Below are 26,135 nucleotides of genomic sequence, written 5' to 3' on the forward strand. Positions count from 1 at the left end.
GGGGCTTTCGGGCGCCAGGGCAGCCTGGGATGCCCGTAGTGCCGAGCGCCTCGAGACACGGCGGGGGTGGTTGCTGCGGGGGCTTTCGGGGAGGCGGAAGGTCGGGTCGGTCAGGGAAGGCAGCCGCGGCGGCGGCGGCGGCGGCGGCAGAAGAGAAGGCAGCGACCGCAGGAAGCAACGTGGTCGCGATGCAAGGCAGGCTGAGGTGGGGGGGGGGGCTGGGGGAGGGGCTGCGGCGGCCCGTCCCCGGCCGGGGGGGGCGTTGGGGGGGGGCGGGGGGGGGGGGTCGCCATCCTTCCGGAGTGGGCTGGGGGTCTGCCGTGTCAGGAGCAACGGAGGGAACCGAGCGGCAGTCCGAGCAGTGAGACTGCGCGCAGGCATCGCCAGAGGCTTGGATACCGTCCCGTGATAGCAGCGGCAGCCAAGATGGGAGGGAGGGGGCGGGGGGATGCGAGGTACCCGGCCCTTCTCCCTCGGCTTTGAATGGAGCCCCCCCCACCGCACGGTAACCAGGCTGCGTTTGAATGACTGACTTGACTGGAGACCTTCCCTTTTAACGCAGCCGTGCTCGCCATAAGAAAGGAACTCCAAAAATCCATAGATCATGGATTATCTTTAATGAAATCTTTAATAGAGCAAGGGAAAGATGACCCGTCAACTGAGCAAGCCTGCAAAATCGTCAGCTCTCTTCTTTAGGCAGGGCATTACGGAGCGCGGGCGGGGGAAGGAAGGAAGGAAGGGAAAAGGGCTGGCAGAATGCTGCTGTCAAGATAGCTGCGTGGCCGGACACCGTCCAGAGCCGTGTTGCTGCTGGCCAGAATTGCGAAGGGCATTTAATTCCCGGTAGTGTTCACACAGTCCCTTGATTTATATGGGAAGGTAGCAATCCTATGCATCTGGATAGGGCATCGCTCCACTGAATACATTAGGACTTACCTGCCAGTAAATGCTGGGCAGTGTAAGGCCATGCATGTTTCATTACAGGGAGCAACTCCAATTGAAATCGGAAGGATGGGGCTGTAGGCTGAACTTTAACACAGTCTTGTCTCCCAGATGCAGTTTTACCAGTGTTTCCTGAGGAGTAGTAACTAATCTGATTTGGTGCTTGGGAAGACAGAAACAAGTGCTGCTAATAATCAGCTATTTAGGAGTACTTGTGATAGGTGTATGTGATCTCATGAGTGACCCCTGAGGATTGCTTGCTTAGTGAGATTGGCTTTTTTTCCACTCATGATATGCTATAATGCCAGTGTAAAAGCTGCACTGGTGACAGTGTCTTCATTTTTTTTCTTTTTAATGTCTTTATCCTCTTCATACCCTGTATTAAAATATTGGTATGGCATGCAGACAGCAGTTCAAAGAATTTGCTGTGTCATAAGTATAAATAAAGTTTGGTCTGCATTTGTCAGACTTGGCATGTGTGGTTCCCTCAAAACAATCACCCAGATTACGGATAGTATCCATTGTTAGTCTCATGTACAGCAGCCCTATTGAAATTAATGTGACTAAAGTTAGTCTTGAATCATGGTAGTTACATGTGAAGCCTGCGCTTTCTTTTACCAATGCGGTTTTAGCCAAAGTTTATACCCCAACCACAGACTTGTGGTTTTCTTTCTGAGGATGCAGGGTTCTTTTCCTGGGTTGAGTGTGATTAACACCTCATACATAAACCATGATTCAATGACAGCTGATAGTCTGGGTTGTCATTATGTATAAACCAGGCTTCTCTTTTAATGGTTATCTGACACCCAGGGCAAAAGCATCAGGTTTGTATCATTGCTGTGACAATATAGTGCGATATCTCTGCTACTGAGAGATTTTAATAAATGAAATCCTGACTATTTGAATTTCCTTCCAGTTGATGTAAGATGCAGTTTTTATAATCAGAAGAATCTCTAGATTACTATGTAGAAATGTGGTGGGGTCTAATGAAAATGCATGAGTTAAGAATGCAAACTGTCATGGTGATTGGTCCCACCATGTCATATAGAGACAAAGATGGGTACAGTTAGGGTACCTCTAGGTAAAACCCTGGACATGATGTTTTTATGGGCACCTCGCTTTAGATGGACATGTGTGACATTTTATTTGAGAAGCATACACTGACAGTTTCTTTTCTGTACCACCACCCTGCCAGCTTCCTGTGCTTTGCTGCCACATTCCTGATAATGCTTGCCCATCCCTTGCTCCCCATCCCAAACAAGCAAGCAAGCAAGCCGATTTTGACAAAAGGAATATTCTAAGCCTGTCCAGTTTTGCATTATGTCCTTGCTTAAAGTTCCATTATGACTATAATAAAACAGTTTGCTTGTGCAATTCCAATGTGAAACACACTTCATTGCAATAAACATTACTTTGATATATTATAGAAAAGTTAATATCTAATGAAGGCAAAAACAATACAGTGTATATGCTCAGCTAGCCACACCAGACTGTGTTTTTTTCTTTTAATGTGCTGATGCCAAGCCTGTCTTGACCGCCCACCATTCTTTGAGTGGTTATTTGGGGAACCCAGATTTATGGGCTTTCCCCCCAAGTTCCCTCACTGGCTGCACCACAGGGTGGAGTGAGAAATGTACTCCTCCCCTGCCATGGTCCTGAAACTATCCACTCATCCAACACAGCTGTTTCACTGGGAGCAATGCTCCCACTGCTCTTAGTTCCAATACTCTTGGAGACAGAGTGTGCGTGTTTATATCTGTCTCCCCCCTCCAAAGTTGTATTCCCTTATCCTTGCTTAATCAGGAAGAAACTAGTGTGGATGTCTCATTAAAATTTGGAGTTGCGCTTCCCATCCCTTCACTGGCATCTGGCCATGCAGATGAGGTCTCCCGGTGCTTCCCGCAGATTGCTGTATGGGAAGAGTGCTGTGATATGGGTCTTATGGTGGGAAATTGATGGCTACTGGTGGGACAGGCAACTTGTCTCTGAATATCAGTTGGTATGAAGCAGCAGTGGAAGAAGGCATCTGTCCTTGCGTCCTGCATGTGAGCTTTCCACGGGAATGTGGTTGGCCTCTGTGGGAAAGGGGTTGCTGGACTGCATAGGCCTTTGGTCCAATGCCTGCTTGTTATGCTCTTTAAGTAAAGTGGTTTTGAACTGTTTCTGCCGAGAGCAACTGGCTAGGACATACTTGGAGGGATTGGGCCACTTCTCCGATAAAAGAGCCTCCTGAAGTTGTGAAATGGATTCTGATCCGATGAAGAGCGGGGGCCAGAATTCGCAGCTGAAATGCCAAGGGCAGTGGTCCGAGAGAATCAGACAGCTTCAAATTATGTGGGAAAATTTAGTGATGATGGCGGTATGAGGTGGGAGGAATGAACATCATTAATCCAAGGATACATTTTCAGGCTGAGAGAACAGACAAGTTGGGAGGTGTCAGATGCTCCAAGCAATTGGCCTTTCGGCTGGAGGACCCACCTTGAAGGTGTGGATAGCTCTCTTCAGTTTGGAATGGAGGAAGGGAATTGGAATCATGGCTCCTCATTAAGCCACATTTCCCTCATGGCACTATTCTAACTTTGCTTGTTTCTTTTGTTATTGACTCCCGCAGTACTCTTCTTTTGATCTTTAATGGGTCTCTTAGCTTTTTAGTTCTAATTATAGTAGCTGTTTAATTCAATTGCTGCTATGATGTTCTTCTAGATTCCCCCCCCCCCTTACTCTGTGTTGGAGCTTGTTAATTATTTAATTCTTTTCTGGATCTCTGTAAGACTCCCAAAGAAATGCAGGATGGAAAAGTGGGATACAAATGTCTGGAATGAGTTCAATCAATGCCCCTGAATGTTAGAATCACAAACAGGTAGCTTTCGGGTGGAATTCCCAGGCCACCATCTAATACATGGCCCGGCAGCCTGGTTACCCTCCGGAGGAGATTTGAAGGGCACGTGAATAGGTGCAGAAGGGGAGAGATGATGTGGAAGGTCCTTTCTCCCAGTGCTGCCCATCTGCAGGTGAAACAACGGTGCTGCATCTAAGCCCAGGCATTTTGTAGCAGAACTCACTTGAGCCCCAGTCAGCATGAGCAGTGGAAAAAGTCCAACATAAATGGAGGGCACTAGTTGTCTACACTTGATCTAAATCACAAGTATTACTTTGAAGTCAGTTCCAGAGTTAGTGTGGTTAGAGCAGGATGTAAAACTGGTTTAACCACTAGGCTTAATCGTTGATATTTTAAGATTACATGAAGGGATGCAAAGGTTTTTTGGACCAACCTCCATGTCTTCAAAGGCAGAAATTTCTGTGTTTTAATTCTCAGAGGAGCTTGTTCATGGGATTGTGGCGGGGGAAATAACCTTCATGTGACTGTGTGCATGAAATGCTAAGTTAGTAAGGAGAGGTGGCTTCACATGGCATCTGAACCCCCTGCTCCCAGGGCGTGGTGTACCTGCCACTTTGTGGCTTTTAGCAGCTGCCATCCCTGCTTTCTGCCGTGTTCCTGCAGTGCCACTTGGGCTGTAGCCGTGCTGAGCTTCAGCGGATGTCTGAACACACCTAGCAACTTAATTTCTCTAGCTGTGTGAGCTGGTTACATCCAGAAGGATGAGCATAATTACTCTGCGCAGTGCTGATTGCTGTTCTGTGAGAACCTTGCTGGGGTACCTTGTTGCCATGGGTAACAAGCCACCCTGAACCTTACAACAGACCACAACAACAGGCCATCCTTGCTGGGTTCACGTGACACAAGAAGCTGTACTGCTAGAAGGTAATTATAAGCCACTGTGGCTTATTAACCATCCTGTGATTGTGCAGACCAGGTCACGGAGTTACACAGTTCCCTTGTTTCACAGGATACTGACTGGGTTCATACAATGCAGTAAGCCTGGGTGGGTTGTGGGCCCTGTTGGTTTCAGAGCGGCTTCTTGTGTTTCCTAAGGCCAACAGCATGGTTTGCTAATGCAAGCTGCTCTGGCTGGGTTCAAGCCACATGACAAGCCATTCTGAATCAAATCTGGCTCAAAATATGTTTGTCAATATGTTTCTGTTTACAGTCCAAGGGATTGGTAATTTCCTTCAAAGCCCTTCATGGCTTGGGTCCAAAATACCTTCAGGAGCATATATTCCGCCTTACCCACTAAGGTTCTCTGGGAATAATCTTCTGAAGTTTCTTGCCTAAGATTAATGTAACCACCCAGAGGACATTCTCAGTCTGCTGACAAAATGACCCATGTCCTGGTATGTGTTTGCTCAAATCACACAACAGGCGAAAGTTTTCTTTTAAAGTTTTATTCTTGAGAATAACATGGCTATCAATGGGCCATTCCTGCGTGGTGCACCCTGAGCATTCCTTGGTTTCTAAGTTTGCCCTTTTCATGCATTGATCATTAAAGGGTGAAACATAATGCATTGACACTTTCTTGTAGGCTACAGAGGTAGAAGTTGCAATGGCGTGATTTTCCCGCTTGCATATCAAAGCAGGAAGGAGATGCTCTGAAGGAGGAAGGGCTGTGTGTGGAGGAAGCCTGGGCTGCTCTTCTGTGGATTAAGTGGAGCGGGGAGTTTGTGTGAATTGCCCTATGTTCAAACTGCTGTTATCTGTCAAGGGTAAACTGGCCCTCTTTGGAATAGTACCTGGTTAATTTCAGCTACATTTCAAGGAGCCAAACATGTAGTTTTCTAGAAAGGAGGGCCTAGCTGTTGCCAATGATTGCATGATTTACCTATAAAAGTTTTATACCTATTGAACTGTAGATCAAGTCATTGCCCCTAAACTCTGAAATGTTTCAGAGAGGCACCTGATATCCCAGATTGCTACCTTCAAGGGGAGTTAAAGATGTGTCTCTTCCAACAGGCCTTCCCAGATTAGTTCCCTGATTGGTTTAACTTAATACGCTTGTTTTTACTCAAATTTTAATTGTTGTTTTAAACTGTCTTTGTAATTGTCTCTTGTAAACTGTCCAGAGTCTTTGGGAATGGGGCGGTATATAAAAACTAAAACAAATAAATACAAATCCACCATGGCTTATCACAGTTTGGCAAACCCAATGTCTGGGTTTGCACAGTCATGGTGAAAAGAAGCCACAGTGGCTTATGTTCTTTGCCCCATGGTTGTATGATTTGCCTAATCACCCTTCTGGAGCTTGCTTCCTATGACATCTGAACCCAGCAAGGTGCCCCACAGGAGTGGTTTTGAAGCCACTGCAGACCCCATGGCTCGTGCAGTTCTAGATGGTTTTGGAGGGCACCACTCTGGATCCAGATGACAGGAGAAGCCATGTCCCAGAAGGATATTTAGGCAAATTGCATGTTGCATAGCCAGTTCACCTAGGGGTGGGGAAAAGAACTTTCGTTTTTCTGGAAACAGGCAAACCCTGCCAATTACTGAGTTCACACATTATAGAAGGAAAGTAAGCTATGGTGGTTTATTTTCCTCTCTGCACATTCCATTTGTGAGCTGCTTAAATAGCATAATTAGCCTCAGTGCACGTTGCGAGACGCCAGAACGAAACCATGCTTTGCTGACAAATGCAACATAAGAATCATTTTTAAAAGAAACACAAAGCTTATTAATCATCTTGCATGCACAAAATCTGATCCCAAAGCTGTGTGTTTGTAGCAGGAAACAGCAACTTAAGTTGAATGTGAGTGATCTAGGGTGCAAAATTGTCTGAAGTGGGGAAAATTGGTACTCAATTCTATGCAGAAAAATCTCATTTGTAAGTTGATTATTAATAATGAATGTATGCCAAGTGCACATGCAGTATCAGACATGCCTGGCCAAGTATTATCTTTAGTAAGCATGTGAGGGAATACATTTCTGTCACTGAAATACACAGAGGCTTCCATGGGGGAAAGACATGGAGCAGACGATAGTTTGCAGCATATCATAGACTGCTGAAATGCATTAATGTGCCAACCCTTTTTAGTACCCCTTTCTCTTAAATTTAAACAGTGTAAGAGAAGTACTTGAGCAGAGAGAAGGCATTTTTCTTATTATTTATGGCATCTTTTTAAACTGCTATCCCATGTCAACAAGAACTGAGCACTAGTTGAGTTTGGGGTTATTTTTGATCCCAGAAGAAAAGTGCCTGAAACAAGAAAAATAATGCATATAAAAAGTTTTTGCTCTGGCTGAAATTTTCCCTGGGAGATATGAATCAACATGAATGGCTTCCAGTATCAGCAAGTACAGGTAATTTCAGGTTTAATCCTGCCTGAGGCTATGCTAAACAAGAAAAGCTTTATAACCATTCTCGGCCAATTTCTTTTCTTTGTATAACCATAGTTTGGCCGACTAACTTTAAAAAAATCATAGCAAACTAAAAATCCTTCAGTGGATTTTAATTTGGTTTGCTGCAAGTTGTAGTTAAGAATCTTAGCTTTCAAAAGTGACCAAGATGACTTGTATTTAACCTTCTTTTGCTCCTTTGTTGGGGGTCTAATTTTGGGGATATAAACCAACCCTGTAGAACTATTCCTGTGGAGATTGTTGCATACTCTTGCACTCGAACGTGCTTTCGTTTAGGCAGGAAGCTGAAATTTGGGAATGTTTAGAATAGGCACTTTGTGACAATACCCCCAAAGAACAAGTCAGTAGGAAGATGTATGTTTAATTACAGTACAGAATGTGAGCTACGAGGATGCAGTTACCCCACAGTGTGGGATGGGGATGATCAGCTTTTCCTAGAAAATATGCCAAGTATCCTAATCTGTAGCATGCCTGTCTCGGAGGTGCAGAATTCAGGAAAAGGATGATAGCAAATTATGCCTTTGTAGTTTTCTAGTCAGCCCTTTTTAAAACATGAGTGAGCAACCAGTGGTCCTTCAGAGGCTGCAACCCCCATCAGCCCCAGCCAACATAGCCAATGGTGAAAGATGGTGCAGAAAAGAGAAATGGGCCACTAATGTGCAACAGAGGGCAATCAAAATGATCGAGGAGCTGGGGCAGCTCTCCAGTGAGGTACATTTGCCCCATCTGGGACTGCTTAGCTTATAAAAAAGTGTGTAAGGGGAGACAGGGCAGAGATGTGGAGACTTATGCAGGGGAGGCACTCTCCCTTTCTTGTAATGCTGGAATCCAAGAGGGGTCACCCCATGAAGCCTTTTGGCGGGAGATTCAGGACAGATAAAAAGAAGCCCAGGTAGATGCTGACCCACACCTGCGCTTGGAGAAATGTGGTAGGTGTAGCAAGACAGGAAGTACATCTTGAGGGAGCCTCTAATTATATCATCTCACTTTTTTATTCAGGGCCACTCCCCAAGCCTAAATCACCAAGGTTTCAGAGAGGAGACCAAAACCTTAGGTAATTATGAAATTCAGTTAATGTATGGCAAACATTTGTGCTAAGGCTGTATGAGGAATATACTGTGACGGTGCATTTTGCACCAATTGTATTTGGCAATACATCTTTATAGTAAAAGGGGGAGGGAGGAAGAAATATTTCTACGATTTTGAGAGAGAATCCCAGCTAACAAAATCCCCAAGTAATAAGATGGGGAGGTTAAGCACCCATATGAGGTTAGCAACAGAATGACAAGACCAGGACAATCAATGCACGCCCATTTTCTGGCAATAAATAATGTAACTTTTCATTAAAGAAATACAGCTTTAAAGGTAAAAAGTCAGTGAATTGTACAGAGTGTCCCATAAAGAGCTTTCTGAACTATCCAAATGGAGATAGGGTAGAAATATTATATAGAGTATAACACAATAGCTAGACAAAGAGGCCAAAGGGCCATTAGGGAAATGTGTATGCTGGAGACTTTTGGAGAGGGACACAGCAACCCAGTTTGCAGGATCCCTGCAGTGCACTGTGGGAGGCTGAACATCGATGGATGGAGACACAGCTGAGGCACTCCAGAGTGTACAGTGCTCACAACCAGGGGGACACCCAGCACTTTGACAAGCCAATCCTGTGACCAGTGGACATCGCCTAAATGGCCACAGGACGGTTCAGATGCCAAGGCTGGATAAATGCTCTAACCTTGGCCTGGATCCCCCTTCCATGCCTGCAGTCAGCACAGGAAGACCTGCACTGGTGACCTCTCCAAAATTTTAAGGGCAGCCTGAGAGAAGGGCTTGGGTTGGGAGGGAGGAGACCAGTGCCTCGGAGGTATGACATATCCCGGTGGCCCCTCAGCCTCCTCCCTCTTGCTTGGAAGCTTACTGGCATCCTCGTAGGATTGCAGCCTAAGTCACTTAAAGCACCATCCTATGCAGGAGTTAAAGAGTGCTAAAGGAAGGTCACATGATTGGAAATTGTATGTTGGAGATCAGTAAGAAAGGAACTGGTGCATCCTTATTAACAACTGGCGTTACACTGGCCACTTTCCAGTCCTTTAGTAATGCCTGAGTGCAGTGCCATTGTCGTATTTGTTTTTGGCTTATACATTATGAGTAATACAAATTGCTGTTGTACTTTGATGATTGATATTGCTTATTTAGTAATTCATTGAAAGGTTTATGCTGTTAGGAGGGAAATGAATTATCTGGCTTGCGACAATAATGATGCCATATTGCAGTTGGCATATGGATATGCATCCCTGTATTGCACTGCTGTTGTGTTGTGAACACAGAGTGGTATACAAAGCAGGAAATGTAACAATACAGGGGCTAGCCTTAGAGTCTGAGAACACACTATTGTTAGAAGATCAACAATTTCACATTTAAGTTAAGAACTCTTAGGTTGGTTTGTTTTGGTCAGTAAGGTGCAGAATGTCATCTCTAGTCGCCTCTTGCTTCAGCTTCTCAAGCCCTTCCTGGGAATATTGGTTCAAGCACTGGGAATTATCCTGCATCCTATTCAGTGAAGGCAGATGCAGGGTATTCATTTAGCTTCTCTGCAATCCACCAAGGCTGCTCTTAGGACTCCAAAGTCTGTATTTCAAAATTTTCTATGCAGTGAATACTGGTTTCTAGATTAAGGCTGAAATCCTGTGCCCATTTATATGGAAGCAAACCCCATTGAAATAAGTGCAATTTATTTCTCGGCTGACAAAAGAGTATGACGTTTATGCGATTTGTCCTGCAACTGTTGGCTCGACATCTTAGCATGCTGAAGAAAATAAATGTTAGTTATATGAAAGCAAAATATGCAGCTTTTTCTAACCTGAAGCTCTAATGATATGGTCGTCAGTTCCAAACTGCTTGTCTAGTGCTGGTCTTTAGGACTGGAAATGTAAAGTTGGCAAGCCAGTCTGAACCTAGAACATGTGCAAAAAAATCTGCCTAGTACAGATATGTTTCTTTTCATAACTTTATAGTTGCTTTTTGATAATAGCTTCAGAACTAATATTCACATACATACAGGACCATGTAGGTCCTTCAGTGGGATTGGGAGGTGTCTGCAGTGAATTCAGAAGAGTTTGGAGTTGTATGTTTGGATTCTGCAGCACACTGGCTTTTGTGAGTCGTGGCAAACTTTTGGAAAGGTTTTTCATGTTCTGGAGAATAGAATAGTAGAGTTGGAAGAAGCCAAGAGGGCCATTCAGTTTAATTTGTACTAATTTGCACAAGTATCCATTAACATAAATAGAACAAAATTTTGGCAAAGCCCCAATTCCATCTATTAGCAGATGAGAGATCAAGACATCTTACAGTCTGCAAGATGCAGACAAAATCCATACACCCCTTATATTTGTGTATTTGTATTCATATCTAAACCTAGATCATGCATTTATCTATAGCTCCTTCCCATTTTTCCATGCAGATGAGTACTAAATCTCACAACTGGATATATTTCAATCCAGTTGGTCTGTTGTCTCAGCAGTTCTTGATTCGCCCATTTTATCTTCACTTTGTTGAACATCTTTTGAAGGGTTCTGCTGTGTAGATTATATAACAAATCCTGAGAGATGCACTGAGCAAGAATCTGTTGACATTAGTGAAAGTCTTGTGAGCTTGTGGGCTGGAGGTACATAACAATGCCTCATACTTCATTGTTGACAGACTGAAGAAAGAGTTGTTGAAAGGGAGAAATATTAAGGAGGCACTAGGAGTGGTTGAGGAATAGTTGTCTGCAGTTCTATCAACTTCATTGGCTTCAGATTGTATTTTGAGTTGGACCTTCTTCCAGACATTATATATTATTACATCCTGGCTTCCCTGTCTGTGTATGCCATATGTTATTGCACACTGCTGGCAAGCTGCTTGGTGCAAGAACTTGCACAGACGGCCCCAAGTATTTGGCAAACTTGGCGTGTTCAGTTTAAGCGATTCTCCCTATTACGGAGCAGGTTGAGCTGTGAAGACATTATAGAACACTTATTTAGCCATCTTGCCATAAACATTTTATTCTGTGGTTTTCAGTGTAGTCTTTTCCAATTCTAATATGTCATGATATTGACTTGTGAGATCTGTTGAATGGATCAGTAAACGGATTGATTAAGCGGTGGCAGAAAGGTTTTTGTTGTTGTTCTTGAACCATTCCACTAGTGATACCCAGTTTGGGACTGCTCTGCTCATTTGAACAGACGTGTGTCAGGCAGACATTCAAGAGATGCAGTCCCCTTTCCCACACAAAGCATCACCACAGTGATGCTGCATCCATTGGATGTGTTTATGATGCAGCTCATAAAGGCAGAGTCCTGTGCCGGAGGAGAAACACGGAAATCTACCTATCTATTGTTAAAGCATTCATATCTCACTTGTGGCCTCCTCAGAGCCAGCTATTTGGCTACTGTGAGAACCAACTGCTGGACTAGGTAGGCCTTTGGTCTTATGATTCCTTATAAGGAGGACTCATCTTATGATTAGTTCAACAATTGCTGGATATTTTAATTGAAAGTTAATGGGGCTCCAATTCATGTTTTTATATTCCCACCTATGAAGAGCATTATGGCCAAAACACACGTGGGAAAGAGCATTGTAAAAATGCACAGCCTGGAATAGAAACCAATTCTGAGTGACATTAGAGGACTGCATATTGAATATTTTAAGCATGGATGTACAGAACTATCAAGTTTGTTATATTTAAATAATATTCTACAGTTGGTTCCATACATGTGCAATCTCCTCGAACGCTATTGCTTAAGGATTCTGGATTGGTTTAGGAATATTTCCTTTTTTCCCCTTGTACCATTATCCAGTGCTGCCGCACCACTAGCACTAACAATGCTACTGTTGTTCAGTCGTAAAGCCGTGCCCGACTCTTCGCCACCCCATGGGCAGCATTCCTCCAGGTTCTCCTGGCCTCCAGCATCCCCCAGAGTACGCCCAGCCCCACACCCGCCTCTCCAGTGACACCGTCCAGTGACTAACAATGTTGCACTAGCCTAAACCGACGCTTGCACAATGGTACTTGTTAGGCAAGGGGGAAAACAGAGCTTTGCCCCCACGCTGCTAAGACGCCCCTGCTTTTCCCCTTTGCCTAGCAAGTGTTAATGATCTTGCACTATTTCATGCTCGAGCAATGTCATTAGCACCGGCACTGTGGCAGCACGGGATGATGTCCCCTGGGGTTTTTTGCTGTGTGCCTTGAACTGCAAACATGGGGGTTGTCAGGCTTTCTGTTCAGCAGGTCATAGGGTGTGCAGGCTTGGCGTCAGAGGGCTCATCTTTAGTTATAGGCCACCGAGCCTCCCTTGTTTTCTTGAGAGGGGGCATTCCTAACTCTGTGAAGGTTTCTCATTGCTGGGGGAACGAGAGCAAGCTGGACCTTGTGGCTGTTTGGCAGTTTCATTGCATACCTGTCCTACATGTTCTGCTTCTCCTGTAAAAATAGGTCTAATGAGTGTTCATTGTTTTAATGCGTCTCAGAGAGGCTTGCCTGGCACCTCCATTGTAATCTTTTGGACACCAGGTAAAACACTTTTTAGTTCTTCAGGTTTGTTCTTTAAATGTGTGGGCTTTGATCTTTACAGTACTGCTGGATTTTATTTTTACTTATCTCTTCTCTCTTTTAAACTGTCATCGGGTTTTTATTATGTTTTGTCATGTTGTATTTTATAGATTTAATTTTTGTGAGCCATCCAGAGAGCTTTGGCTGTTGCATGGTACAGAAAAATAATGCATGCAGGAAATAAAGTTTACATTTGCCTCTTGTTTTTTCCAAGCAGGTGAAGCAGAGAAGTGAAGAGAGCAGGATGGACCTTGATGTGCTAAACATGTTCGTAATAGCGGGGGGCACACTGGCCATACCCATTCTGGCGTTCGTAGCATCGTTCCTGCTGTGGCCTTCAGCACTGATCAGAATATACTACTGGTAAGTACTTTCTTCATCAAGCCAGACACTAGAACTGTAGTCCCAGTATAAGTTACCCTTGCAGAACCCTTGTTGTATCCTTCCAGGCTTGTTTCCATCAGAGAGGAAGACCTGCTGTGTCATTAATCTCAGAACACGTGCCCTTGTCTTGGGCTGGAACTGCCGTCTCTGTAGCACAGTCCCCTGAAAGCTGTGGTGCACAGCCTGGTGTGCATTTGAAGCTGTTTGGAACCATAAGACTGTTGGCTCCCAGCCTCACCACTAACTGGGAATGCTTTAAGGAGCTGGGTGCGAGGATGACAGAACTTTCACTATTACTGGACTGAGCAGGCCAGCCTTTTTGAAGCATGGTTCATGTTTTCACCTTCTCTAGACTGGGAGGAGAAGCATGAATATTCTTGCACCTGCGATGTAGCATATGCGTGGGCAACTTGTGGCCTTCCAGATGCTGTGGTCTAGAACAGGTGTCCTCAACCCCAGGCCATGGACCAGTAGCGGTCCGTGGCCTGTTAGGAACAGGGGCACCCAGCAGGAGGTGGGGCAAGTGAGTGAAGCTTCATTTGCCTTTGCTGGCATCGCTGCCTCAGCTCCACCTTAGATCATCTATCAGGCATCAGATTCTCATAGGAGCGCAAGCCCTACTGTAAACCATGCATGCGCGGGATCTAGATTGCATGCGCCTTATGAGAATCTAATGCCTGATGATCTGAGGTGGAGCTGAGGCAGTGATGCTAGTGCTAGGGAGTGGCAGCAAATTCAGATTATCATTAGCAGAGAAGCTTGACTGCACAGAGATCATAATAAATCAATTGCTTGCAGACTCACATCAAAACCCTGTCAGTGAGTGGCAAGTGACAATTAAGCTGTGTCTAGTTGCAGGATAACAAGCTCAGGGCTCCCACTGATTCTGCATCATGGTGAGTTGTATAATTATTTCATTATATATCACAATGTAATAATAATAGGAATAAAGTGCACAATAAATGCAATGCACTGAAACCATCCCAAAGCCACCCCCCACCCCGGTCCATGGAGCAATTGTCTTCCACGAACCTGGTCCCTGGTGCCCAAAAGCTTGGGGACTGCTGGTCTAGAACATGCTTCAGCCCTGACCAGCAGGGCCAGCAGCAGTTCAAGGAAATGCCCTGAAGGCACATGAGGCAGCCAACTTGCTGAAGCTGAGCAGGTCTGAGTTTGGTCAGTACTTGAAGGCGAGACCACCCCGGAACTGCAGTACGTGTTACCACCTTGAGTTCCACAGTGGAAGGGAGCCGGGATGGAAATAAATGCAAATAGATAAATGATGGGAGGTGTAGGTCAAGCTGCTCAAAGGGCCACAAACTGCCACCTTCCATGCAGTGGATGTGCAGACAGCTCTCTCAGTCTCTGAGCTCCCTTCTTCTGAGACTTTCATCTGTATACAGCAGCTTATTGTAGGAGGGTGCCAAAGACCAAATCAGGTGATTGGTTCATGTAACTCAGTATTGTTTACTCTGACTGGCAGCAGATCCCAAAGATCTCAGCCTGAGTCCTTTCACATCACTGGCTATCTTCTACCTACACTTCCCTAGTAAGCATGGCTCTTAAGATATAGACATATATATTTACATGTATATAGAGGGTGTGTGTGTGTGTGTGTGTGTGTATGATAGGTAACATGATGCTAGAATAAAAGCAAATTTTTCAGCTGACCTACCTATATATCTGTCCCATAAAATGTTTTTTGCTCATAATGTTTCATTAGTATAAATGCTGCAGAATTCTGCACTGCCTTATTACCAATGCACGGCTTTGTTGCTGGTTGCTAGGCAGTGCTATATTACCGTGGTTACTTCTTCTGACTAGGGAGATTAGCACCCCGTGAATACAGATGCCATTGGCTTGCTTCTGAGCGGGGACAAATGGCTTGCCATATAGGCAGTCAGAAAAGCTATTTTAAATGTCTAAGCAGGAGTAATTGTTACAATGGGATTGGAACAGACTTAGCATGAGAACAACTGCGGAAAAGGCTGGTGCAGGGAGGGAGAGCGAGCAAGGGGGGGTGGCGTGAGAGCTGAAGGAAGAGGTGATTCTGGTGTGCCTGGGAAAAGCAGTTTGCTGGAAGGCACCAAGTGTGGGAACTGGCCGCCCTTCTCCCACAGCGAATGAGCAGGTTGTCGGTGATGATGGTGAAAGTGTGCTCTGGGCACTTCTCCGGTCACCCCTCTTGCATCACTGAAAGTCTTGCAGATTCGCACAGTGAGTCCCTGGTGAAGGGGTCTTACTGAAAGAAGTGCTAATGGTGCTGGGTTCCAGGGACAGCTTCCTTCTGTGCTGCTGCTGCTGCTGGGAAAGCGCCGTTGGCCTCGTGTCAGGATGGCCGAGGGGCTCCCGATTGGCATTGTCCAGCCTGAATGTTGTGAAGCAGCGGCAGCGGCCTGAGGCATGGATGTGAGAAAGCGCCAGTGTGCATGTTGTTCTGCCATGGAACAGCACAGCCTCACCTTGGCATTTCTGCAAGAGAACTCCCTGGGTCTTTCTGATGGAGCTGCTCTGGGTTAACTGAAGTAGTGGCCTTTGCGGTCCACCACTGCTCCATCGAGAGGGTGGGTTGGCATGGATGGGGATGCAGGCAGTTGCATGGCACAGGTGCGTCAGGGAATGGGTCCTAGTCAAGGACCTACAACCCCTAGCACAGCCACTTCCACATCGCCCAAGAAGAGGTCCAGAGAGGACCTGACACAGATCTGCATGATGGTCACCCATGCCAGTTTAGAGACACAGGACCCCTCCCCAGTGTGGTGACCAGCCTGTGGCCAGGTGAGGCTGCCTAGTCTGCTATCTGGGGGAAACTTGTGCTAGGCAACTTTTAAGGCTCTGCTCTCTTGGCTGCTTTTGGTTATTCATCCTTAAATGTGATTCGGACTGGAGGAGTCCAACATGCTCTGGGGAGACCTGGGGAGGAGGAGGTGGAAGCAGTAGGTGGGTCATCCTCCGGATGGCCCCTTCCAGGGCAACCGTAACAACCAGTACTTGCGTTGCTGTGGCAACTTGTTGCGATGATTTCTGTTAAGGACCTGCAAGTAGCTAATTCTCTCAACAGGTTTTGGGTGAATCTTTTGTTTATAGAGATTCTGGAACAGGGTGGGGCTTGAGAAATACGAATATCCCCCCCCCCTTTGCCTTTATAATGCTTTTTGCAGGTATGGAACTGGCTGGGGGTGATATTGACTGTTTCCTCTTCACATGCACTGCATATCTTTCTGCCTGCTTGACTCTCGATTACTGCTAGCAGGGGCAGTTCATATTAATAAAGGCCAATTCAACCAATTAATTTGGGCTTTGTACTGATCCACTTGGGTGCAATTGTGCCAGTGTCAGTACGGAGCATCTTTATCAGGATGCAAATCAGGAACAAAAATCTCCTTTATGTGTAGGGAACCCCTTCACACAGCGTAATCTCCATGTGCACCCTCAAATCAGGATGTGTCGAGGGTGAAAAGAGGCTGGGGTGCATATGCTAATATAGTGCTTTGCCTCTTTTTGATTGTGGTTCATTGGTCGCTCCGTGAGATGCACCAAACATCGCCTCTGATGTCTCGGGGATCGGTATGTTCTTCTGGTGGACAGTGCTTGATCAGGCTTTGAAATGATGGAGCTCAAGATCTCTTCTGATATGTGTCTGGCGGCGAGGGGGGGGGGCTGTGTTTTTTTCCTCCTTTTCTGGCAGCTTTGTATTGCAAGTACCAATATTGTTTCTCATTTTGAAAATCGGAACAGTGATTCATCTCTCCGGTTCCTTTGAAGATGACTGGCAAAAGGATTTTGTAACACTTTTCATATACAAAGTGCTATTTTATTGTGTTTTTTATTTTAAGACTCTCGCCTCTACAATCAATGCATTAATGGTATACTAAATACAGACAAGAGGCAGAACTTGTGTTTGGTGGTATAAATTGAGGATTTTTTGTTGTTGTTTAGTCACAAAGTTGTGCCCAACCCTGTGTACAACATTCCTCCAGGATCTCCAGTCCTCCACCATCCCTCAGAGCCCACCCAAGCTCACACACAAGCCTTATATTAGTGCCTCCGGATCCTTTGACCTCATAAGATCAACTGTCTCATGCTATAGAAAACAAACCACACTGAGATACAATTGGATTATTTAGATATAGATAGACATGACTCTATCATCCATTCAAGTGTTATTTATATAACATTTATAAATATATTTATAACTTTATATTTTATACAATACACACACACACATCTAAATGTTTTATTGAACTATATAGAACATTTACAAAAAAACAAAAAGCAAAGGTACATGGATTCAAGACAAAATATCAGCTCTGAGTCATAGGCAGTAGTCTGAGATGAGTCAGGAAGCAGAGGTATGCCAGGGAAGCAAGTCAAAGGGATGAAGTCAAGAGTCAGGACTGAAGCACAGGCTGAGGTTGAAGGACAAGCGGGGAGCAACATGTACATCAGGACTGGCAAAAAACCAAAGGATTTAGTGTCCTTGTTATGCAGCCAAGGCTCAACTGAAACTGGAAGCCCTGTTATATTTCTTCCTGTCTGGGTTGGCCCAATGTCCAGCTCTGGCTGGTGGAGTCAGCCAGGGATATGTGGTTAAGTGCTGCAGTCTACACTTTGGTAGCTCACCTTATATGGAGCACGTGCACACAGATTCAAAGACTACTCTTGAAGTCCCAGCAACTTCTGACAAAAACCTGGTTTGTAGTTAATGACAATCCAGAGTACAGGTTGAGTGTGGGTTTCCATTGCACCATGCATTACTGTTGAATTATGGGTTGTCATTATATGTGAACCCTGCACAATGGTTTAACATGAATAATCCAGGATTTGCAACCCAGCAACAAAACATAGATTCTCTTTCCAGATTGTTTGTAGTTAACAATCACTAAAGCAAGAATTTGGGCTGACGGTATGTGCACACCAGACTGTAGAGAGACCCAATCTTCTAGAGCAACCTTCCCCATCAAAGGTTTTATAGCATGGTCAATGGTCAGGAATGTTGGGAGCTGCTGTCCAAATCATCTGTAAGGCAGGGAATGCTGGCATAGAGATCATCACATTTCCAGTAGTTAATATGTCCAGTACTTTTCAGTTTATTAAGATAAAAGAATACACTACATTTTTCAAAATAAATATCTCACAGAGTTTAAACAATAAACTCTTCATAAGAACACTCTGGCTTGTTTGTTTGTTTATTCATAGCATCCTATACATTTGCACTCCTTCATGGATCACTGCCTTGTCGTGGCGAAGGAGCTTGTGTAGCTCAATGAAGCTATGAGCTATGCCGTGCAGGGTCACCCAAGATGGACAGGTCATAGCAGAATGCTCTGACAAAAGCTGATCTACTGGAGAAGAAAATAGCAACCCACTCCAGTATCCTTGCCATGAAAACCCCATGGACAGAATCGAAAGGCTAAAAGATATGACACCAGAAGATGAGCCCCTAAGGTTGAAAGGTGTCCAGTGTGCTACTGGAGAAGAGTAGAGGGCTAGTACTAGTAGTGCCAGAAAGAATGAAGTGACAAAGTCAAAGCTGAAAGGACACTCAGTTGCTGATGTATCTGGTGGAGAAAGGAGAGTCAGATGCTGCAAAGATCTATACTCCAAAGATCTATACTCCTGGAATGTAAGATCCATGAATCAAGGCAAGTTGGATGTGGTCAAACAAGAGATGACAAGACTGAACATTGACATCTTAGGAATCAGTGAAGTAAAATGGACAGGAATGGGTGAATTTAATTCAGATGACCATCAGGTATACTACTGCGGGCAAGAATCCCTCAGAAGAAATGGAGTAGCCTTCATAGTCAATAAAAGAGTAGGAAAAGCAGTACTGGGATACAGTCTCCAAAATGACAGAATGATCTCAGGTCGAATCCAAGACAAACCATTCAACATCACAATAGTCCAAGTCTGTGCCCCAACTACTGGTGCTGAAGAGGCTGAAGTTGACCAGTTCTATGAAGGCCTACAACACCTTGTAGAATTAACTCCAAAAAATGATGTCCTTATCATCATGGGGGATTGGAATGCTAAAGTAGGAAGCCAAAAGATAACCGGAATAACAGGCAAGTTTGGCCTTGGAGAACAAAATGAAGCAGGGCACAGGCTGGTAGAATTTTGTCAAGAGAATACGATGGTCATAGCAAACACTCTTTTCCAACAACCCAAGAGACAACTCTACACATGGACATCACCAGACGGTCAACACAGAAATCAGATTGACTATGTGCTCTGCAGCCAAAGATGGAGAAGCTCTATATAGTCAGTAAAAACTAGACCAGGAGTTGACTGTGGCTCAGATCATGAGCTTCTGGTTGCAAAATTTAGGCTTAAGTTGAAGAAAGTAGGGAAAAGCACTAGGCCACTCAGGTATGACCTAAATCATATCCCTGATGAATATACAGTAGAGGTGACAAATAGATTTAAGGAATTAGATCTGATAGACAGAGTGCCTGAAGAACTATGGATAGAGGTTCGCAACATTGTACAAGAGGCAGCAACTAAAACCATCCCAAAGAAAAAGAAATGCAAGAAAGCAAAATGGCTGTCTGAGGAAGCTTTACAAATAGGTGAGGAAAGAAGGGAAGGGAAAGGCAAGGGAGAAAGATACAAACAATTGAATGCAGAATTCCAGAGAACAGCTAGAAGAGATAAGAATGCCTTCTTAAATGAACAGGGCAAAGAAATAGAAGAACACAATAGAATAGGGAGGACCAGAGATCTCTTGAAGAAAATTGGAGATATGAAGGGAACGTTTCATGCAAAGATGGGCATGATAAAGGACCAAAATGGCAGGGACCTAAAGGGACAGAAGAGATTAAGAAGAGGTGGCAAGATTACACAGAAGAACTATACAAGAAAGAGCTTAACGTCCTTGATAACCACGATGGGGTGGTCACTGACCTCGAGCCAGACATCCTGGAATGTGAAGTCAAGTGGGCCTTAGGAAGTCTGAGCAACAACAAAGCTAGTGGAGGTGACAGTATTCCAGCTGAGCTATTCAAAATCCTAAAAGAAGATGCAGTAAAAGTGCTACACTCAATATGCCAGCAAATTTGGAAAACTCAACAGTGGCCACAGGATTGGAAAAGGTCAGTTTTCATTCTGATCCCAAAGAAGGGCAATGCCAAAGAATGTTCAAACTACCGCACCATTGCACTCATTTCACATGCTAGCAAAGTGATGCTCAAAATCCTACAAGCTAGGCTCCAGCAGGATGTGGACCGAGAACTACCAGAAGTACAGGCAGGATTTTGAAGAGGGAGAGGAACTGGAGATCAAATTGCCAACATACGCTGGATCATGGAGAAAGCTAGGGAGTTCCAGAAAAACATCTACTTCCGCTTCATTGACTATGCTAAAGCCTTTGATTGTGTGGATCACAACAAATTGTGGCAAGTTCTTAAAGAGATGGGAGTACCAGACCATCTTATTTGTCTCTTGAGAAACCTATATGCGGGTCAAGAAGCAACAGTGAGAACTGGACACGGAACCACTGATAGGTTCAAAATTGAGAAAGGAGTTTGGCAAGGCTGTATACTGTCGCCCTGCCTATTTAACTTATATGCAGAGCACATCATGAGAAAGGTGGGGCTAGATGAATCACCAGTTGGAATTAAGATTGCTGGGAGAAATATCAACAACCTCAGATATGCAGGTGATACCACTCTCATGGCAGAAAGTGAAGAGGAACTAAAGAGCCTCTTGATGCGGGTGAAGGAGGAGAGTGCAAAAGTTGGCTTGAAACTCAACATTAAGAAAACTAAGATCATGGCAGCCGGTCCTCTCACTTCCTGGCAAATAGATGGGGAAGAAATGGAGGTAGTGACAGATTTTATTTTCCTGGGCTCCAAGGTCACTGCAGATGGGGACTGCAGCCAAGAAAATAAAAGACGCTTGCTCCTGGACAGGAAAGCTATGGCAAATCTAGACAGCATACTAAAAAGCAGAGACATTACCCTGCCAACAAAGGTGCGTATAGTCAAGGCTATGGTTCTCCCAGTTGCAATGTATGGCTGTGAAAGCTGGACCATAAGGAAGGCTGAGCGCAAAAGGATTGAGGCCTTTGAATTGTGGTGCTGGAGGAGACTCCTGTGAGTCCCTTGGACCGCAAGGCGATCAAACCAGTCAGTCCTAGAGGAGATCAACCCTGACTGCTCTTTAGAAGGCCAGATACTGAAGATGAAACTCAAATATTTTGGCCACCTAATGAGAAGGAAGGACTCCCTGGAGAAGAGCCTAATGCTGGGAACAATAGAGGGCAAAAGAAGAAGGGGACGGCAGAGGATGAGGTGGCTAGATGGAGTCACTGAGGCGGTTGGTGTGAGCTTGGGTGGACTCTGGGAGATGGTGGAGGACAGGAGGACCTGGAGGAGTGTTGTCCATGGGGTTGCAATGAGTCGGACACGACTTCACGACTAACAACAACAACAATACGTTTTCACATCTGTACAGATTCTGGAATGGTGAACAATAAAAGATTAAGAATAAAAAAACACAATAGCAAAAACAGTATCTATAACAGAGTATGAATAAAGACTTTGGCTAGTCATCCAGGGAAGGCTTCCTGAAATAAAGATGGTTTTAGGAGGTGCCAGGACAACCCAGTGTGGGTCTCTGCCTGGCCTCCAGAGGCAGAGATATCCAAAGGAAGTACCTGCACGCCGGGACTCCTCCTGCCCCTGGGTGTTAAGTGTATGGCCCTGTTATGAGTGCGTGGTGTTGAGAAAGCGGGGCAGGAATTGAAAAGGGAGGGAGAAGACAACCATCGCTTGAATCCATCAAAGGGAAGCCAGGACTACCAATGCGTTGCCTCTTGCGCTGTCATCGCTGCACTATGTTCCCTCTTCCCTGTCCCATTCTTGTGTTGTTGACAGGTATTGGCGTCGAGCCCTGGGCATGCAGGTTAGGTACGTGAACTGTGACGGCTACCAGTTTTGCTATTCCTACCGAGGAAGGCCCAGCCACAAAGCCTCTGTGCTCATGCTGCATGGATTCTCTGCCCACAAGGATATGTGGCTCTCTGTAGTCAAGGTACGCTCCCATTTTCTGGCAGTAAAGCAGTTCTGTGTTGGCAAAAGAGCTCATTACCGTTGAGCCGAGGGGGGTGTGTGGGCTGATCCACACTTGGCCTTAACCACAGGCTACTTCTCTGCGGCTCACTTGCCCTGCCTTGGGGTGTCTGTACTGCATAGCCTATGGAGCAACTCAGGTTGGAATGGAAGTGCCAATGAGAACAAAAGCCACGTGTTGCTATGTGGTACTGAGGATGCTGTGGGGTCCCAGCATCTCCACGCGGGGCTGCAAAAATGCCTGCCGGAAACCTTGGAGAACTGCTTCCTGTTGCTGCCAGCAGTTCTGGGCCAGCAGGACCAGTGGGTTCAGTACAAGAACTGGGAGGAACAAACGAGTGACAGTTATAGACATTTAAGCAATGGGTTTTCTTTCTAGATGTACAGGCTTATGAACATAGATGGTAGACTAAATTATAAATATACTGTGCTGTAATTCTTAAACCAATACTAAATGTATTTTGACTTTGTACACAGAAATTCAGGCTTATCTGTGGATATATCATGCTACAGTTAATCAAAGCCTCTCACATATAGTGATTAAAATATAAAGCTGTGGTGTTCTTACATGTAATTAGAAAAAGAAATATGCATTTATTTTTTTTTTAAAGATCAGCTTGTTAAATTTTGAATGTCACATGGAAAGTCATGGACCTTACCCAATCCAAAAGAGTTAAAGTGCGTGCCAAGGTGACTGCACACCAGAATATGTATAAACCCCACCAGGCCTGAGGCTTCCCACAGATGTTTTCATTCTCTCACAGGCAAAGCAGTCTGTCAAAAACCATAAAGCAATTTGGTAAAAAGTTTTATTAAAATTTAGAACAAATTTAAAGCCAGTTGATCAACATACTGGCCGCCTAAGTGCCTACTTACACCAGATGGTTCAAAATGCTACTAAAAGGACTCAGCATAAGGCAGCCGCAAATGGTCTTTTGTTCCCCCCTTTGCAGCAGCAATGGCAGAATGGTGTTAATACTGGCCTGGCACAAGATACTCTGGGAAAGATGGCACGGGATACAAAACTTTCCTTCCACCTGTGGCAGCCGATTGCTTGCAGAACGGGGCTTTTGCGTCCCTCCTTCCTCCGCACACTCTCTGAGTCTTCTCTGGAGGGGGCTGCTCAGAGGAGCTTTGGAGGGTACACAGGGCGGCAGGGAGTAGGAAAGGATGTGGAAATGCCGTTCTGCAAGCGCACTCCTTCTGAGGGTTGAACCTGGCATCTTCTGCATGCAGAGCAGATGTTCTGCCACTGAACTGTGGCAGCTTGGTAACTCCAGTAATGTCAATGGCTAGAAGCTTGTTCACATGCTGGGTTTGATGTTTTGCTTTAGGCAAATACCTCCTCTGACTTGCTAACCGCTTAGCCCTTTTTCTCTGCAGTTCCTGCCAAAGAACCTACACTTGATTTGTGTAGACATGCCAGGTCATGAGGGCACAACTCGATCATCCTTGGATGACTTCTCTATCTATGGGCAAGTGAAAAGAATACACCAGGTAAAGACTCTAGAAATGGTCCTCAGAATTGTTAGGACTTTCTCTCTGTGTCACCTCCTTGAGTGCAGGGTCCAGTTTTGAAGTAGAGGGTTTGGATGGGGAGGAACTTCTTCTTCTTTATTTCTTGGAAGATAAGGTTATGTAGCATTTTTTAAAAGAAAAGGTACAGGGAACAAAAGATTACAGCAAAACCCCAAAGTTCTATGCCAGTATTTAAATGAAGGTGGCATTTCCTGAGAGTGAACTTCCTGCAGTGCACTTCCTGAGAGTGAACTTCCATTTTCTGGACTTCCTGCATGCACTAGAAAACATGCGATCACTTCACAGTCTCAAAGATTATCTTGTCAATATTCTGACCCTCAAATCCTTGTTCTGCTTAATTCTTCAAATCCTGCTCTTTGAACATCTAAGTCCATTAGTGAGCAAGAGAAATTGCAACAAGCTGACTAGGTGACTGGTCTGTTTGCACTTTGACTGTGATGGGTTCATCTGTATTTTTTATGAATCAGATTGATAAATGTGGGGAATAATTACCTCTTTCCTGGTCTTTTCTAACAAGCCGGGCTTCAAGAATGTTACTGAACTAACTTCTCCTACCTTGTAAAAATGTACCCGTCTTCCCTGTCAGTTGTGCAATGCCGGCTGTGCAAGTCATCGCTCTGGATGCTCTAAGCATTTCTGCAACGAGTGCTCGGTGCAATGTGTAAAACCTCAGTTAAGAGCCAGTGTCCCAGGGCACCATCTCCAAACTCTTGGCTCAAAACTGTCTCCTCTGACAAAATGACTACTTGATTTTTTGTATCTATTTCTAAAGCTTGCATGTTCCTATCTGTGACATGACTGGGTGCTATCGAAAGCCACCGTCCTGAACCCCAACAACGCTTCCTTCCTTCCCTGACCTACCTAAGCTGTACGCCATACCTGCCCCCACATCTGGGTCTCAGGGTGCTTGAGAACGTGAAGGAGAGGTGCTCAGCGCCCAGAAAGGCCACGTAGTGATAACTGTGGCGAGGCTGTTCTGCCTCCCCGCTCCACTGTTCCCACACTACTGTGAGGGCAGGAGCAGCTGCAGTGGTTGATCCCAAAAGCCATTCGTGGTGGTCCAAAACGAATCCGGTTGCATCCCTTCTCTTTGCACTCACCGTGTTCTGTTCCAGCAGCGACGGAATGACCTGCTGAGATGCACGTGGACCTTTTCCTGTCCCAGCAGGGTGGCATGCTGAGTGGATGAGCTAGATGGATGTGCGCACACAGCTGTGCGCGAACTCGCCCGTTAGACTTCCCATTCCGACAGATGCTCTCAGAGGCTTTTCTGTAACCTCTCTAAAGTAGCATGCGATTTTCCTAACTCTTTCTTTTCAGCTTTCCCAGGTCTAGGATAGAATCTTTTTTTGCCAGGTTTTTTTTTTTGGCCTCCCCCTTTTGCTCCCTTTCCGGCTTCCTTCCTCTCCCAGCACAGACAACCCACAGCAGTTCTTCCCTCATCTTTGTGAGCCATATAGGCCTCTGGCAGTAACCCAGCTTCGCTCTGGCTTTGTCCCTAAATATGCCACGCAATCTCCCATTGCTCGCTTTTGTGTGGCTTTTGAAATGAACATCTTTAATCTCTCGCAGCTTGTTCTGGAACTGTTGCCCTGTGTTACACTAATACGTGGTTGTCCGTTTGCTCTTTCAGTTTGTTGAATGTATCAATCTGAACAGAAAACCCTTTCATATGGTCGGAACGTCAATGGGCGGAAATGTGGCAGGTGTTTATGCTGCCCAGTACCCAGCGGAGGTCTGCAGTTTAAGTCTTGTCTGCCCTGCAGGTGAGGGGCAGAAATGACGGCCAGGGAAACAACGGGATGCCTGCCCATGGCCTCTTGAATGAAACAGTGGAATTATGTTCCATGAGAGGCACTGGGAGGAAGCAGGGGTCAAACAGCTGGAACCTTGGGCTGTCACAACCACCCTTTGCTCTTGGGTCAAAAGACATCAAGGAAGGGGCACACGTTACACGAACACATGAGAACGATGTGTGCGATTCCCTCCCACAAAATACCCTCCTCCAGACTGCTGGCCCACAAATGTTCTGGGCTCTAACTCACAGCAGCTCCAGCTAGAATGGCCAGTTGCCAGGACTGTTGGGAGTTGGAGCCCAAAACATCTGGAGGATACCAAGCTGGGGAAGCTTGGTTTGCAGTGACTTGGTGTCACTTTGTTGTGCGGATGACGAGCCCTCCTTGGTGACAGCGACAGCGAGTGATGGGTGGGAACTGGATAACAAGGGGCATCAGACACAGATGAGTCATCCTAGATATTACAGAAGAAGGAGCTCGGCGCACCGTTGTGTTTTGGTGGGAGATTCAGGACAGATCAAAGGAAGGACTTCTTCTCATAGGACAGACTATGGAATTCTCAG

At 45.3% G+C, this 26,135-nt stretch overlaps 1 protein-coding gene across 4 annotated transcripts in view; it reads left to right on the forward strand.

Moving 5' to 3' along the window:
* The window catches only part of ABHD6 (abhydrolase domain containing 6, acylglycerol lipase), a 37,495-nt gene that overhangs the window by 369 nt on the left and 10,991 nt on the right, over positions 1-26,135 (forward strand). Inside the window, exons 1-5 of one of the 4 annotated variants that reach the window (XM_044451416.1) lie at positions 4,624-4,705; positions 12,997-13,142; positions 22,043-22,199; positions 23,621-23,734; positions 25,410-25,542. In XM_044451416.1, the coding sequence (XP_044307351.1) occupies positions 13,024-13,142; positions 22,043-22,199; positions 23,621-23,734; positions 25,410-25,542 (523 nt within the window). In that variant the 5' untranslated portion in view covers positions 4,624-4,705; positions 12,997-13,023. Of the gene's footprint in view, positions 1-4,623; positions 4,706-8,188; positions 8,244-12,993; positions 13,143-22,042; positions 22,200-23,620; positions 23,735-25,409; positions 25,543-26,135 lie in introns of those variants that run through there. The other 3 variants (XM_044451413.1, XM_044451415.1, XM_044451414.1) reach the window with 3 other exon arrangements.

This window comes from Varanus komodoensis, unplaced genomic scaffold (genome assembly GCF_004798865.1).
Source record: "Varanus komodoensis strain SLA01 unplaced genomic scaffold, ASM479886v1 scaffold6_2, whole genome shotgun sequence".
Taxonomy (NCBI): Eukaryota; Metazoa; Chordata; class Lepidosauria; order Squamata; family Varanidae; genus Varanus; species Varanus komodoensis.